Source organism: Lepus europaeus, chromosome 11, assembly GCF_033115175.1.
Source record: "Lepus europaeus isolate LE1 chromosome 11, mLepTim1.pri, whole genome shotgun sequence".
Lineage (NCBI taxonomy): Eukaryota > Metazoa > Chordata > Mammalia > Lagomorpha > Leporidae > Lepus > Lepus europaeus.
In genome coordinates this window covers 56,957,957-56,974,450 of record NC_084837.1, presented here as the reverse complement: position 1 = coordinate 56,974,450, position 16,494 = coordinate 56,957,957, and the positions used below count along the sequence as shown (strand labels likewise).

Genomic DNA, 16,494 nt, shown 5'->3' with positions numbered 1-16,494 from the left:
ATAAATTGTTCAACTTTGAAAGGTTTTATTGAAGTCTGTGTTAAGTCATTGGCATAGTAGAAGGCACTATGCATGCTCTCAATAAATATTGGTAACTTAAAACAATAATCAAATAAATAAAAATAACCACCCCAAAAGACTTCAAATTTATATTACTTTTATTGTTTTAAAGATTTATTTATTTATTTGAAAGAGTTACACAGAAAGAAGTCTTCCATCTGCTGGTTCACTCCCCAGTTGTCCACAACAGTTGGAGCTACACCCATCTGAAGCCAGGAGCCAGGAACTTCTTCCTCGTCTCCTACATGGGTGCAGGGGCCCTAGACCTTAGGCCAACTTCTACTGCTTTTCCAGGCCATAGCAAAGAGCTGGATAGGAAGTGGAGCACCTGGGACTTGAACTGGTGCCCATATGGGATGCCGCGCTGCAGGTGGCGGCTTTACCCGTTATGCCACAGTGCCGGCCCCCAAATTTATATTATTATTAATTATGCCTTTTCATATTTTAAAGTTGTTGTGATATATTTTCTGGTCCCTAGATCTGTTTTTATGGCTTATATGCAATGCCATTAGATAATTTGGAATCTACAACTCACGACATTGTATCCATTTAGGGGCCTAGTTCGCTTTAGGAATCCTAATAAAAACCTTTACTTTATTCTCAAAAGTTCTGTGACATTGCTATTTGAGAGATCAGAAATCAATGGAATAGAATTTTGACAGAATAATGGCCTTCTGGGGTATTGTAAATTCATAATACATACAAATTTAATCTCCAAAGCTGAAAACTCAAAGTGGCAGTGTTCTATTTCGAGTATCATAAAATGATAAAACTAAATCAGTGGCCATTTGAACCTGCCTTTGGAGAGATACTCCGACTGCAGCATAATTTATTCATATAAAACAAAGTACTTATGTTTTTAAAAGACAACTTGATAAAGAGAAATACCTGATATTTTCTTCACAGTATTCTGATATTTTTGGTTTATTGTCAAGACTAAGAAGCATGTGAAATTGGGTTCCCCATTTAGGACTTAAATACATGTGTACATTGTGCTTTTAGGAGGGTATCATTCTTTAACAGAATGTTTTCGTTTGCAATAGAATAGCTTTTGGTAGCTGTGATCCAATGTTATAAATTTTGGTACGTGAATTACTATTAGACCAAATGATTCCAAAGTGTATTTGCAATAATAACTGAAGTGATTATATCTCTGTTATTAAACATTGTTTATTGTCATATTTTTAGATTTGCCATTAGGAAAATTATGCTGCTGGAATTTAGGTGAGTTAAAAGTTATTACTTTGGTAGTTCAGCTATTTTTGTGTGTGTTTCTTTGAATGCTTTAAAATAATTCTAAATTTGAAGATTTGTGTTTTAATGATTGACTTATTTTGGAATATATGTAGGTATCCTTTGCTTTCAAAGTGATGCTCTGTTGTTAGGATAATTTGTATTTTGAGTTGTTTCCCACTAGTTAAGCAATTCATTGCTCAATAATTAGGTACTGAGCAATTTCTGAATTCTTGGTTGGTTTCTGTAGTGATCAGTGGAAATAAATTAGAACATATTCTATAGCCACTTTTTTTTCACTGCAGATCTATAATGTTACTGAGCCAGTATGGTTCCAACCTAGATACTGGTGACGTAAGTATTTCAAACAAAAGAGAACGTATAGTTAGAGACCTGGTAAATTAAGTATTTGCAAAGCTTATTTTGGATTGTCAGGTCTGCCTCTTTTGATTGTCAAGTCTTTCTTTTAGTTTTTGGAGCTCATTTTGTCCTGATGCAAGTTAGATGTCTCAGGTACAATTTATCTGTGAAAGGGCCTATCATATCATTTTGTTTTAGAGGTGGTAATTGTCAGATATTTTTGTTTTTTACTTTATGAAGAACCTTAGATAAGGGAATCTAGAGTTGTCTGATAGGGATAATTATGTATGTTTATATCTTTGATGTCTTCTTACTTGAAAGTCTGACTGTCATTCTCCAAAGTCACATTTTCTATACAAGTTTGTAGCAAATAGCTCTAACCTAGATTACAGGTAGTAAATACTTGTTTTTCGGAATGTTTTCAGAAAGCTGTAAATCATTATGCCTTTACAATGAGTGGTAGTAACTAAATAAATATCTGCTCCTTTTTACTCTTTACAGCCAGTATCTTGAAAATTACCTCTGGTTGAATTATTCTCCAGAGATGTCGAGCAAGGCCTATTTAATGTCCATCTGCTGCATGGTGAATGAGAAGTTCAGAGAAAACGTCCCTGCCTGGGAGGTAACAGATTTAAATTAGTTTACAGCTTTTATATTGTGCCCACTTAAATTATTACAAAGTAGCAGAACTCTTTGCTGATAATAAGTAGTGCTTTTACAGCAGAGCTTTACCCAATAGTAAAGGAAATTTTGAGAAAAACAATGGATGCATGAAAGATGATACCAGTTTTCTTCTGCTTTCAGTACTTTCTTCAAACTAACTTACTATGTGTTGACAAATTATGAATGTGGAATTATTTTTCTACTCTTTTCTTAAAAGTTAATAAGTGAAAATAGATAGTGTTCAAATGAGAATACTTTGTTTCACAATAGAGAATATGTAATTATACTTTTACATGAACAAAGTAGTGTTTCCAAAGTTTAGACAGACATTTACATTGTAATTTCAGCTTTCTCCTTCTCCCTGTTTTGGGATGTTTTACTTTTGAAATTCTGATGAACTGTTGACTTTTTGTTCTGGTGCAACAGGAACTTGGGCAGGAGAGGTCCAAAACTGAGGTTTTCTTTGCTCACCATAAAATTGTCCACTCATCAACTCAACTCATTTTTTAAAATGAAGAAAAGGCATGGATACTTGTCGTTTGTTTTGAGTAAATGGTGTTCAAAGTGAGAAAGTGTTTTGAGTTTTTAACATAAAACCATGGCCACTTCTTAAGTGATTCATTCTGTGACTGCCAGGTCAGAGTACATTAGAAGTCAAAGTATACTATGTGTTGTAAATCTTAGTGAGAGATCCTAGGAGTTTCTTAAACTTGCTTCCAGCTATTATAAAAAAAGGAGAGAAAAAAATTTTAAGCCAGAGAATAACTTGATCAATGTGCATGTTACAAAGACTACTTTTGTGATTAGGGCTTGAGATAAAGAAATGATAATATAACACTGTCCTTTTATCATAGAGCAGATATTGCAAGACTTCAAAAGGGTGCTTGAAACTAGTGATAGTACCAAACATGATACATACTGTATTTTCTCCTGTGCATATTTAACCTATGATAAAGTTTAGTTTATAAATTAGGCACAGTAAGAGATATTAGCAACGATGATAATAATAAAGTAGAACATTTATAATAATATGTTGGAATAAAGTTATCAGCCTCACTACTCATGTACTTTGAGGTCATTATTAAGTAAAATAAGGGTAACTTTACCACAAGCACTATGATACTGTGACAACTGGGCAGATCTTGTAAACAGTGTGAATATGCTAGACAAAGCAATGATCCAAATGTCAGGCTGAGTGGAACAGAAAAATTCTAAGACTTCATCTTGCTATTCAGAGTGATCCCAATGTAAAACTTTAGAATTGTTTATTTCTGGACTTCTCCATGTAATATTTTCAGATTGCAGTTGACCATGGGTAACTGAAATTATGGAAAGTGAAACCATAGGTAAGGAGAGTTACTGTATACATTTGGAAGATATAAACAGATTTAGAAAGTAGGATTAGGCCGGCGCCGTGGCTCAACAGGCTAATCCTCCGCCTTGCGGCGCCGGCACACCGGGTTCTAGTCCCGGTCGGGGCACCGATCCTGTCCCGGTTGCCCCTCTTCCAGGCCAGCTCTCTGCTGTGGCCAGGGAGTGCAGTGGAGGATGGCCCAAGTGCTTGGGCCCTGCACCCCATGGGAGACCAGGAGAAGCACCTGGCTCCTGCCATCGGAACAGCGCGGTGCGCCGGCCGCAGCGCGCTACCGCGGCGGCCATTGGAGGGTGAACCAACGGCAAAGGAAGACCTTTCTCTCTGTCTCTCTCTCTCTCTCACTGTCCACTCTGCCTGTCAAAAATTAAAAAAAAAAAAAAAAAAAAAGAAAGTAGGATTAATTAGATTTTGTAATTAATTAAAGTAGCAGTAGAAAAGGGTGTTATTTTCAATAACCTACCAGGCTTGAACCACTGAATGTATTCCTAATAGGCGATGGTGCCATTTAGCAATATAGCGATAGAGAATTGAGGAATACTTTGGGGGATACAGAACTACCAAATTCAGTTTTGGACATAATAAGTTGAAATTGTGTTTGTGGTGTCTAGACGAAATTGGTAGACAGAAGAATCTAAGGATCTAGAGATAAGGCGAGAACTATGGACTAAAGGTATATATTTGGAATTATTAGCATATGATAATTGAATTAGTTTGAAGAAGAAAGAAGAATGAGACTAGAATCCTAGGTTCACTAACTTTTGAGTTCAAATGGTCAAAGGAAGAGGTGCCATCAGTAGAAGGTTGGTGAGGATCCATTGGACTTGACAGCCGGAACAGCTTCAGGGCAGTTGCTATGGGTAAAACCTTGTTTTAGAGAATCAAGTAGAAGTAACTAGTGTAGACCATACATTTGAAACCCTTGTTTATGACAATAATTAGAAAGGGAGATAGATCAAAGAGACTTGATATTTACATTATTTATATGTTAAGAGTAAAGAGCTGTAAAGTAAAGGAGGAGAGGCTGCCTATGAGATTAATTACAATGTGAAAACTGTAGTTGTTGTAAAGATGTAGTCTCTTTTGTTTAAATCAGGGAAATTAAAACACTTCAGTTCCTCAATAGGAAAACAAAGGCTAAGCTAAAAACAGGCAGAACCTATAGAAGAAAAACTAAAAGAATTAAAGCCATTATTTTATGATCTAAATGTTTCTGTAACTCTCATAGCCCTGTCAAAAACCTGTAGTTGCCTTGCTATCATTAATTATAAGTAAGCACATGATGACTCTTTTACATATATACAAATAATCTATTTGTAGTTATTTGGTTTTGTTAATAGACTCCTGTAAAGGACTTCTTTAAAGGGAGAAAAATAGGTGAGTAAGCCAGTTCAAAATGAGTTTATATTCTTTTTTTCTTTGCAGATTTTCAAGAAGAAGCCAGATCACTTCCCATTTTTTTTTAAGCGCATCTTGAAAGCTGCATTAGCTGAAACTGATGGTGAATTTTCACTCCATGAACAGACAGTCCTACTGCTTTTTCTTGATCATTGCTTCAATAGTTTGGTAATTTTACTTTACTGGGGGGAGGGATAACACAGAGCAGTGATGGGCTCAAGTTTTGTTGTTCTTATAGATTAAGTTTAGATGATAAGATAACTCTTTTTTGTTTAAGATGAGATTTACTTTGCCTCAGTCATGGGGGATAAAGATAATGCCAAGTTTGATTTCAGTTACTTCTCAATAAATCCATTTTAAAATATATGCTTATTTTTCAGTCAATTTGGGCTTGATTCCTGTTTTCTGTCTAAACACTAAGAAAAATGATAATGAGAACCAAAACCTCAAGTAGAGAAACAAAAATGAGATGCAACAAAGAGTCTGCTTAATATGAATTGAGTACTGAAATCTGTGCCGCAAGCTGCATGTACAAATGTAGTTTTATTACCTTCTAGTTAACACTTCATGCAAAGGCTGGCAAGTTGGCAGAAGAGTTGTATTTTGAGTTGACTGTGGATAATCTTTGAAAATGATTGAGTTATATAGGATACATTTTAACCTCCCACAGGACCATCTTTATAAATATTTTTAGTAATTAATATTTAATTTGAACTTTCCTATTATGGTTAACTAAAGGTATATATATATATATATATATATTTATTTATTTAACCATAAATGCTTTTTGCATTTGTAATACACTTGACCTATGCAGGAGAATTCTTGGACTTCTTTCTTATCCAGAAGACCATATATTGATAAATGAAAAGTTATTATTTATCTCCATACTCTGGCTAAAAAAAAAAAAAGACATTCATTTGAAAGGCAGAATTACAGAGAGACAGAGGCAGAGGCAGAAAGAGAGGTCTTCTATCCGTTGGTTCCCTCCTCAAATGGCCACAATGACAGGAGCTGGGCCAGTCCGAAGCCAGGAGGCAGGAGCTTCTTCTGGGTCTCCCACACTGGTACAGGGGCCCAACCACATGAGCCATCTTCCACTGCCTTCCCAGACTATAGTGGAGAGCTGGATTGGGAGTGGAGTAGCTGGGACTCGAACCAGTGCCCGTATGGGATGCTGGCACTGCAGACATGGACTTTAACCTGCTGCGCCACAGTGTCAGCCCCTTATACAGATCTTATAAAGGAATTAAAGAAGATTTATGATTCTTCAGTGAATACCACATTACCTTTTTAACATTTATTAAATAAGCTGAGCAAATAGAAATTTAAATAGGCATGGTTCTTCATCAGAATTTAAACAAAAATAAGATTTAATTAGTATTGTGGTTTGGTGCTAGATTTAACCAGTGTAAGAACTAGTTTATTATTGAAAGTTTTATCTTTTTCAGTTTACATTCAGTTCTTGTTATTTGAGTTAGTTATTCTATCTGAAAACATTGAACTAGTTAATGCCTCATCATAGCTTCTAAAAGAATTACAAGATTAGGTTTCTGGAACCTATAGTCACATTTTTATCAACCTACCAGTACTTGACATTCTTTTGTGTGTGCTGCTGTTTAAAGACAACATATATTATTGATTCATTAACCTTGAGTTCACAGTAAACAGCACCATATGAGTCTTACTTATTTTCTCCAAAAGGTACATCCCAGTCTTCTATCTGTGAACACTAGATAACACTTCAAGGCTTGTACTTGTGGACTATTTTAAATATCAGAACCACTGACAAAAAGTGGAAAAATATAAAAAGTAGCACTAAATCGATAACCAAAACATTCTTGTTTCTAGTATGAGAGTGGAAACTGAAGCAGTTTTTGCTGTTCTGTGCTGTCTGTAAATGACCATGAAAGCACAGGGACTATTGATTTTCGGGATTACTAATGTGATTTTGTGGGCCTGGCATTGTGGCATGAGGGTAAAGCCCTGCTTGCAACACCAGCATCACATATGGGTGCTGGTTCGTGTTCTGGCTGCCCCACATCTGATCCAGCTCCCTGCTAATAGCCTGGGAAAAGCAACAGAAGATGACCCAAGTTCTTGGGCCCCTGCCACTCATGTGGAAGACCCAAATGAAGCTCCTGGTTTCAGCTTGGCGCAGCCCTGCCACTATGGCCATCTGGGGAGTGAACCAGCTGATGGAAGATATTTCTCTGTCTCTCCTTCCCTCTCTCTGTAACTCTGACTTTCAAATAAATTGAAAAAATATATATATATATATATTTAAAATATATTTTGTGAGTAGATAAAATTATAAATATAAAATTTGCAAATAATGAGGGTTTTTTTTTTTAAGTATTGAGCTTCTTAATATTAAAATGCCGTCAGTTTGAAATTATTTGTGGCAGTAATTAGAAAGTCATTGTACTTCTTGTAAAACTTAGGTAGAAGTAATTGTGGATTTATAAACTTATTCTTATGCCTTCAACAGGAAGTAGACTTGATACGAAGTCAGGTACAGCAGCTTATCTCCCTCCCCATGTGGATGGGCCTACAATCTGTAAGTATCTTAACTTCAGAATCTTATGTGTGTATATGGTAAAAGTGGAAGGTAGTTTTAGACTGTGTAGCTTTAATATGAACATAAACATCTTTCCTGCCTAACAAAATTGGTTTGCAATAACTTACCTTGATGTGGTTTTTCATTTTGAAGTTTTTTATGTCCATCTTAATACATGTTTCACCTAATTTCATTATTATAAAGTGAAATAGATAGGATCCATTGAACTTGCTAAAGAAGGGAGACTAATGTAGCAAAGTATGATTATTATCCTTATATATTTCTTTGAATGAAATTTAATACAGACTTGAGTTTTTATTTCCCTTGATTCAAAAGTATATGCATCTGTAGGAGAAGGTCTGGCTCACAGCTATATTCATTATTTATGTTTTGTCACAAAATCTTTATTAAGTAATATGTGCAGCTACCACAGCCAAATTGACATATCTTAGGGAAGTAAGGTTAAAACTATCAAATTTCAATGTAACACTTTATTCAGAATTTCATTTCCTGTTCATAGATGTTTCAGCACACACCCAGATATGCAAATTTACTCAAAGATACCAGTTAGTAGGGATGGAAACTTATGACACTTTTAAAAGTCAATACTGAATTAAAAAATGGCATGTTCTTGGGGCCAGCATAGCAGGTAAAGCCACCGCCTATTGTAGGCATCCCATATGGGCTGCTTCACTTCTGATCCAGCTCTCTACTATGGCCTGGGAAAGCAGTAGAAGATGGCCCAAGTCTTTGGGCCCCTGCACCCACATAGGAAACCCAGAAGAAGCTCCAGGCTCTGCCTTTCAAATAAATAAATTTTTTTTATTGAAGATTTTTTTTTTAATTTACCTGGGAAGTAGAGTTACAGAGAGAAAGGTCTTCCATCTGCTGATTCACTCCCCAGATGGCCACAACAGCTGGAGCTGGGCCATTCCAAAGCCAGGAGCCAGGAGCTTTCTTCTAGTTTCTCATGTGGGTGCTGGGGCCCAAGCACTGGGGCCTTCTTTCATTGCTTTCCCAGTCAGTAGCAGAGAGCTGGATTGGAAGAGGAGCAGCCAGGACTAGAACTGATACCCATATGGGATGCCAGCTGGGCAGGAGGAGGCTGAGCTCACTACACCACAGTGATGTTCCATAAATAAATCTTTTTTTTTTTTTTAAAGTAGCATACTCCTTAAGAGAAAATACGCTGATATAGACATTTCTTATTTGTGGTAGCTCTTTTATGTTCATTATTTTAGATTGATATTTCTCAAAATTGGGTGATTATGTTACGTGTTCAAGCTTATATTTTGCAGAATTAAATCTTCAATAGTAAAAGTAAAATTATTTAATTGGTTATTGAGTTTCAAATCTTAACTAGAAAAGGCAATTTCTTCTATCTTTTTAAATTAACAAGTCTTAGAATGGAATAATTTTTTTTTTTATTTTTTTTTTATTTTTGACAGGCAGAGTGGACAGAGAGAGAGAGAGACAGAGAGAAAGGTCTTCCCTTTGCCGTTGGTTCACCCTCCAATGGCCGCCGCGGTAGCGCGCTGCGGCCGGCGCACCGCGCTGATCCGATGGCAGGAGCCAGGTGCTTCTCCTGGTCTCCCATGGGGTGCAGTGCCCAAGCACTTGGGCCATCCTCCACTGCACTCCCTGGCCACAGCAGAGAGCTGGCCTGGAAGAGGGGCAACCGGGACAGGATCGGTGCCCCGACCGGGACTAGAACCCGGTGTGCTGGCGCCGCAAGGCGGAGGATTAGCCTAGTGAGCCGCGGCGCCGGCCAGAATGGAATAATTTTTAAAAATATTACTCATTTCTCAGCTTTCAGAGTTTGTTATGTTGCTTTCAGGTTTTATCCCATTGCTTCTGCTAGAAACGTAGCTAATACTTGATCTAATCTTTGTAAGCCTTGAAGTCACTATGATTTAATATCATGTATCTTTTTTAGGCACGATTGGAATTAGAATTAAAAAAGACACCTAAGCTAAGAAAATTCTGGAACTTGATTAAAAAGAACGATGAAAAGATGGATCCAGAAGCAAGAGAACAGTATGTTGGCAAAGCTTCATTCTTTATTGGCTTGTTTGGCTGGGTTATTGGTCTTAGATGATGTTGACTGGTTTTACTTCCTTTTGTGTATTACTGAACTCAAATAAATTATTAAATAGTACTTTATCATAGGCTGTCATAGGAATATTTTTCACAAAGATCAAAAGGAGAAACCACACATCACCATGCCTTCTCTTATTTTCCTTTTCTCTGTACCTTTTTTTTTTTTTTTCTTTTTGACAGGCAGAGTGGACAGTGAGAGAGAGAGACAGAGAAAGGTCTTCCTTTGCCGTTGGTTCACCCTCCAATGGCTGCTGCGGCCAGCGCACTGCGCTGATCCGATGGCAGGAGCCAGGTGCTTCTCCTGGTCTCCCATGGGGTGCAGGGCCCAAGCACTTGGGCCATCCTCCACTGCACTCCCGGGCCACAGCAGAGAGCTGGCCTGGAAGAGGAGCAACCGGGACAGAATCCGGCGCCCCGGCTGGGACTAGAACCCGGTGTGCCGGCACCGCAAGGCGGAGGATTAGCCTATTGAGCCGCGGCGCCGGCCAATACTGTATTATATCTAATGCTTTAAATATACTGAGGTATAAAATTGCTCATCTCATTTTTTAAAAAGATTTATTTATTTATTTGAAAGAGCAATAGAAGGGGAGACAGAGGTATCTTCCATCTTCTTGTTTATTCCACAAATGGCTGCCATGGCTGGGGCTAGTCCAGGCTGAAACTAAGAGCCCAGAACTCCATCAGATCTCCCAAGTGGGTAGCGAGGGCTCAAGCACTCTGGCCATCTCTTGCCACTTTTCCAGATACATTAGCAGGGAACTAGATAGGAAGGAAGAGTAGCTGGGACACCCCAGTTGGCACCCCAGTGGGATGCCAGCATTGCAAGCAGTAGCTCTGCTCGCTGGGGTACAACACTAGCCCCTGCTCATATCATTTTTAGCTACATTAAACATTTTTAGTGTTAAGGGCAGACTGTAAGTAAAAGTTTGAAAATTCCTCTTTAGTTCTGACCCTTAAATCCAAGTGAAAACTTTTATGATAAGAGAAGGTGGTATGTGCTTAACTGGCATATTAGGCAAGTAATGAGTGTCACTGTATTTGCATACAAAGCTGAGACAGTGCATTCAAAATCTGTCCCAATTTCAGAGAGAAATGGAATATTTAAATAGTGTAAGAAAGGCTTGTTAAACGTATAGCATTTAGTTTTGCAATAACTGTGTTTTAAAAAATAATACAATCAATGTTCTTTCTGATTTTAGGGCCTATCAAGAAAGAAGATTTCTTTCACAGCTCATCCAGAAATTTATCTCTGTGCTGAAATCAGTCCCACTTTCTGGTAACTGTCTTTACTCAGCTCATTTGTGCAGTTGTATTGTGTAGATGTTCCAAGAAATTTAGTCATCTCTAGCTAAAATCTGCCCTTAGAACAATTTTATTTTATGATTATTTATATATTATTTTAGTTAATTTGAAAAACAGACAGTCTGGGTCTCCCAGACTCTGAGCATTGCAGCCATTTGGGGAGTGATCCAGCAGATGGAAGACCTTTTTTTCTGTCTCCCTCTCTCTTTCTTTAACTCTGCCTCTCAAATAAATAAATAAAATCTTAAAAAAAAACCACAATCCATATAAAATTTTTATTTTCCTTTTTTGACAGGCAGAGCTAGACAGTGTGAGAGAGAGACAGAGAGAAAGGTCTTTCTTCCATTGGTTCACCCCCAAATGGCTGCTACGGCCAGCGTGCTATGCCGATCCGAAGCCAGGAGCCAGGTGTTTCCTCCTGGTCTCCCATGCAGGTGCAGGGCCCAAGCACTTGGGCCATCCTCCACTGCCTTCTCGGGCCACAGCAGAGAGCTGGACTGGAAGAGGAGCAACTGGGATAGAATCTGGTGCCGCAACTGGGACTAGAGCCTGGGGTACTGGCACCGCAGGCAGAGTATCAGCCTAGTGAGCTGTGGTGCCGGCCCATGTTAATTCTTTAAAAGCAAATCTGTGTGGGATGATTTGCGATGTCAGTATTGTGTCAGAAGAAGAAGCTACGATATACCTAAGAGACAAATGATAAAGATGTATTGTCTCTGAAATTGGAATAACTGATTTTCTATATTGAAAATATACTCAGTAGGGCCAACTAACATAAAACATGAAACCTCTGTCCCTCGGAGTACAGAACTTGAGCACTAAGCTTTGTTTTCTGATTTTTTTTTTTTTTTTTTTGACAGGCAGAGTAGACAGTGAGAGAGAGAGACAGAGAGAAAGGTCTTCCTTTTGCCGTTGGTTCACCCTCCAATGGCCGCCGCGGCCAGCGCACTGCGCTGATCCGATGGCAGGAGCCAGGTGCTTATCCTGGTCTCCCATGCAGGTGCAGGGCCCAAGTACTTGGGCCATCCTCCACTGCACTCCCTGGCCACAGCAGAGAGCTGGCCTGGAAGAGGGGCAACCAATGTTAATTTTCACAAGTTGTAAAAAAGATACAGAATACAGATTATGCTAGGCTTTGATTTTGGACGAAATAATTTGCCATGGACAGTTACAGGAACAAAAGATAGCAATAGATGCCTGGCTTGAATGGATTTAAATTCCAGATTGCTCCTTTAAATTCTTTAAATAACTGTCCTGAGACAGTGTCTCAGAAAACTGGTGCTCCAATTCTGTGCAGCCTTTATCTAGTTCTGTAACTTCATTGGGTCATTTTCTCATGTCTTCAGTTTCTCATTTGGAAAATGAAGATGTAGAATAGATATGCTCTGAGATCTTTTCCAGCTATTAAATGCTACGGTTCCATTACTTTAGGGTGTGAGTTCTGGTCCTATGTTAACTAGAAATGTTGCTGGTGAAGTTCCAGTTAACATTTCTATATATTGTTCATAAAGGTACATATTTTTCTTCACATGAAGCTGTCCATTTTCTTGTACACTACAAATAAGTGAAAGAAATGGATTTTTATTTAAGTATTTGTTAGGATGCCTTCTAGAGGTCTGATATTGGGTTAGTCACTGCTGGAAATTTTTAGACTAAGCTGTAAGAACAACCCCCAAATCATCTTCATTTTAATTGAAACAGTTTTGGCAGGAAGGTTTTAGCTAATAAAATGATAGAGTGTTTACTGGCATTAGAAAAATCATATATTATGAAAGCATTTTCTGTCATAAAGTTATAATTATTTAAAAACAAAAGTAAAAGTTTTTAAAAATAGCACATTATGCTGATAATTGCATAAATAAGATAATGATTTTAAAGGCATGTTATTGTTTCACTTCTCATTCGCATTTTTTTTTGGACAGGCAGAGTTAGACAGTGAGAGAGAGAGAGACAGAGAGAAAGGTCTTCCTTTTTCCGTTGGTTCACCCCCTAAGTGGCCGCTACGGCTGGCATGTTTCTTTCTGAAGCCAGGAGCCAGGTGCTTCCTCCTGGTCTCCCATGTGGATGCAGGGCCCAAGCACCTGGGCCATCCTCCACTGCACTCCCGGGCCACAGCAGAGAGCTGGACTGGAAGAGGAGCAACTGGGACAGAATCCGGTGCCCCGACTGGGACTAGAACCCTGTGTGCTGGCACCGCAGGCAGAGGATTAGCCTAGTAAGCCGCGGCGCCGGCCATCATTGGCATTTTAATGTCCAAATTGTTACTGTACAATGGAAGAAAAGCCATAAAAGTTCTCTTCAATTAGATTGCTGTGTATCTTCCCCACACATTTGTATGCACTAAATGTATATATATTGAGGCATATTACAAATATATATTATAGATACATATGGTTATGCATATGAGAGTACTTTTAGAAGTTCAGTATGTGATGAAATTAAAGTGAACCCAAAATTGTTATAGAACTACCTTTTGATTTTTATATCTTCAAGTTTTTTAAAAAAATTTAATGATGATGAGTACAGGTTTTTAAAATTAACACTTTAAAAAATATATTTGAAAGCCTGATTTTTAAAATGTACTTGTGCTCTAAGTTTTAAAAAAAATCTTTCATACTTACATAACTAAATGTCATGATTGATCTTTTTAATAATATATGTGAAGTTTTTATCTGAATTATAGTGCAGTTCTGGTTAATGAGATAAATGACTGTTTCAATAAGTAAATGTTTACCTATTTTGAGAAATAGCAAATAAAATGACTCACTAAGACAATTCTAACCTATTTTCTCTCTTATGTTCAGAACCTGTCACTATGGACAAAGTTCATTATTGTGAAAGATTCATTGAACTTATGATTGATCTAGAGGTAAGAAATCTACAGTGACTTCTCTTTTAGATAATCAGTAAGAGTCTTAAGATTAAGCGTATGATTATAAATAGAAAATTTCTTTATCCTTTCAAATTGACTTTAGTACCTAATTTATAGCTGCTTCAAGGTGTCCCATAGGGAAGGAAGTCTCAGTTGGCCCTTGAGGTTTTCAGATGAGTTTCCCTTGTGGTGTGAGCTGCTATTTGTAGAAAAAATATTTTTTCATATAGTTATTAAATATAAGTCCACCAATGGCATTTTTATTTTCTGATATTTTAATACCACTTTAGAGTTTTTGAAATGGCAGAAATAACACGTTTATGACAATTTTCTTTTTTCTTTTTTTAAAATTTATTTTATTTATTTGCAAGCCAGAGCTAGAAAGAGTTCATTCCCCAAATAGCCACAATGGTTGGGGCTGGGGAGGCCAAAGCCAGGAGCCAGGAACTCCATCCAGGTTCCCCACATGGGTAGCAGGGGCCCAAGCATTTAGGCCATTTTCTGCTTCCTTCCCAGGCTCATTAGCAGGGAGCTGGATTGGAAAGCAGAGCAGCTGGTACTTGAATTGGCTCTCCGTATGGGATCCAGCATCACAGATGGTGGCTTAACCAACGTGCCACACCTCGGTCCCTATAATCTCACCTTTTCTAAATGTGCCTGTATTGATGAAAAAAGCTAAGGCTGCTATTGTCAGTTTTCTGTTTTTAAATTAAGATTCATGTAGATACAGGATTTTGATGGAAAATTCAGATGTAGAGATGTAGGTGATATATTTCAGATGGAATCCATTTTCTTTCCTTCCACTCTTTAGCATAGGAAATTGAAAGGAAATCTGTTACTTATTTGGAGAACTAGTGTGGTTTCTTGAAATATTAGATTATTAGACTAGCAGCGATTTATGAGATCTTCATTCATATTCTGTCCTTGCCAGTAACTAATTTATAATCTCTGAGGATCTCGGTAACCACACATAAAAATGAGAATATTTGATTAGATTACTACTTTTCTGGCTGTTGTGATCTCAGAATTTAGTGGCACTAGCTTTCTGTCTGTCATAGAAGAAAGTGAGGAGAGGAAATGTAGACAAAATTCTATACTTAAGGTCCTCATTCTCTTTTCTCCCAAAGCAGCTCCACTTTTAAATTTACAGATAAAACATACTGAGATTTCATGGAGGATTTGTTTTGAAAACTAATGGCCAAGGTGATCTGTGCAGTTCCTTCTAGTGTTGCATTTTACTTTTTATCTTAAAAGTGCTATAAACATTATTTTAAAAACTAGATTAAGCATTGCCACAGAGTTTATTTACAACCAAACCCTTTGCATGTCTTTTGGAAGGTGCTTTGTATGATATACACTTCTGAGCTAAATATCAGTGTACTTCACCTCCAACATTGAGGAACAGTGCAAATTTACTGCTTTGATGTATGGTTTTCCTAGGCCCTACTCCCTACAAGGCGCTGGTTTAACACCATCCTAGATGACTCCCACCTTTTGGTTCACTGTTATCTTTCCAGTCTTGTTCGTAGAGAAGAGGATGGCCATCTCTTTTCCCAGGTAAGCATTGATGTAACCTGCTTATCTTCTAATTTCTAACTTTTTTTTTAAATACTTTTTAATTTTATTTGAAAGGCAGAGTTACAGAGAGAGAGAGGGAAAGGCAGAGAGAGACAGGGAGATCTCTTCCATCTGCTGGTTCATTCCCCAAATGACCATAGTGGCCAGAGCTGGGCCAGACTAAAGCCAGGAGCCAGGAGCTTCTTCTGGGTCTGTCATGTGGATTCAGGGTCCCAAGCACTTGGGCCATTTTCCGCTGTTTTCCCAGGTGCAATTAGCATGGAGCTGTATCAGAAGTGAAGCAACCAAGACTTGAACCAGCACCCTCAGTGCTGCAAGCAACAGCATAACCTGCTATACCATAGCACTGAACCAAATTGTTTCAATTTCTAAATTGATCATTTCTTTGCCACACATCTGGGATTATAAACAACAGCATAACATATTTTTCTAAGTATTGAGATGAATGATATAAATTCCAAATTATTATTTTATTAATATATTATGTATTATATGTTTTTTAGTAAAGTTATATCTTAATATATAAAATGTTTGCATTCTTGTAGCCTCTAGTCACTATATAATTTATTGTTTATAATATGTGGTTTAATTTTGGACTAAATTATAAAATTGAGAATGAAGTCTCAAATGTTGACATATTTTGATTTTGTCAGTAATCACAATGGAATAAATAGATGATCAACATTAATTTCAAATGAACTAGGCCCCAGTACCATGGCATTTTTTTCTGTAAGATGATGGTGATAAGTTGATAGAATGGAAATATACATGCTCTTAGTGTGCTGCTTCAGGAAGAAAGGCAAATGCCCTTAAGTTTGTTGCCTTGCATAGGAAGGCAAATTATTAGTATTTCACATTTCCTGTTAATATCATGTAGAAGAAAACATCTTCTAACAAATTGCTAATTCTTGTGTTTCAATGAGATTATGGTTGGACATAAAATTTTTATGTGACTTTATAGTTTCTACTTATTATTTAACTTCATATCTGTAA

General features: G+C 37.5%; 1 protein-coding gene across 1 annotated transcript in view; it reads left to right on the top strand.

Annotated features, from left to right (window-relative positions):
- AQR (aquarius intron-binding spliceosomal factor) overlaps positions 1 to 16,494 on the top strand; it is a 102,310-nt gene that overhangs the window by 14,581 nt on the left and 71,235 nt on the right. Inside the window, exons 4-11 of the mRNA XM_062205578.1 lie at positions 1,249 to 1,284; positions 2,155 to 2,275; positions 5,114 to 5,254; positions 7,578 to 7,646; positions 9,583 to 9,683; positions 10,949 to 11,025; positions 13,856 to 13,920; positions 15,364 to 15,480. Coding sequence (XP_062061562.1) covers positions 1,249 to 1,284; positions 2,155 to 2,275; positions 5,114 to 5,254; positions 7,578 to 7,646; positions 9,583 to 9,683; positions 10,949 to 11,025; positions 13,856 to 13,920; positions 15,364 to 15,480 — 727 coding nt within the window. The remainder of the gene's footprint in view (positions 1 to 1,248; positions 1,285 to 2,154; positions 2,276 to 5,113; positions 5,255 to 7,577; positions 7,647 to 9,582; positions 9,684 to 10,948; positions 11,026 to 13,855; positions 13,921 to 15,363; positions 15,481 to 16,494) is intronic.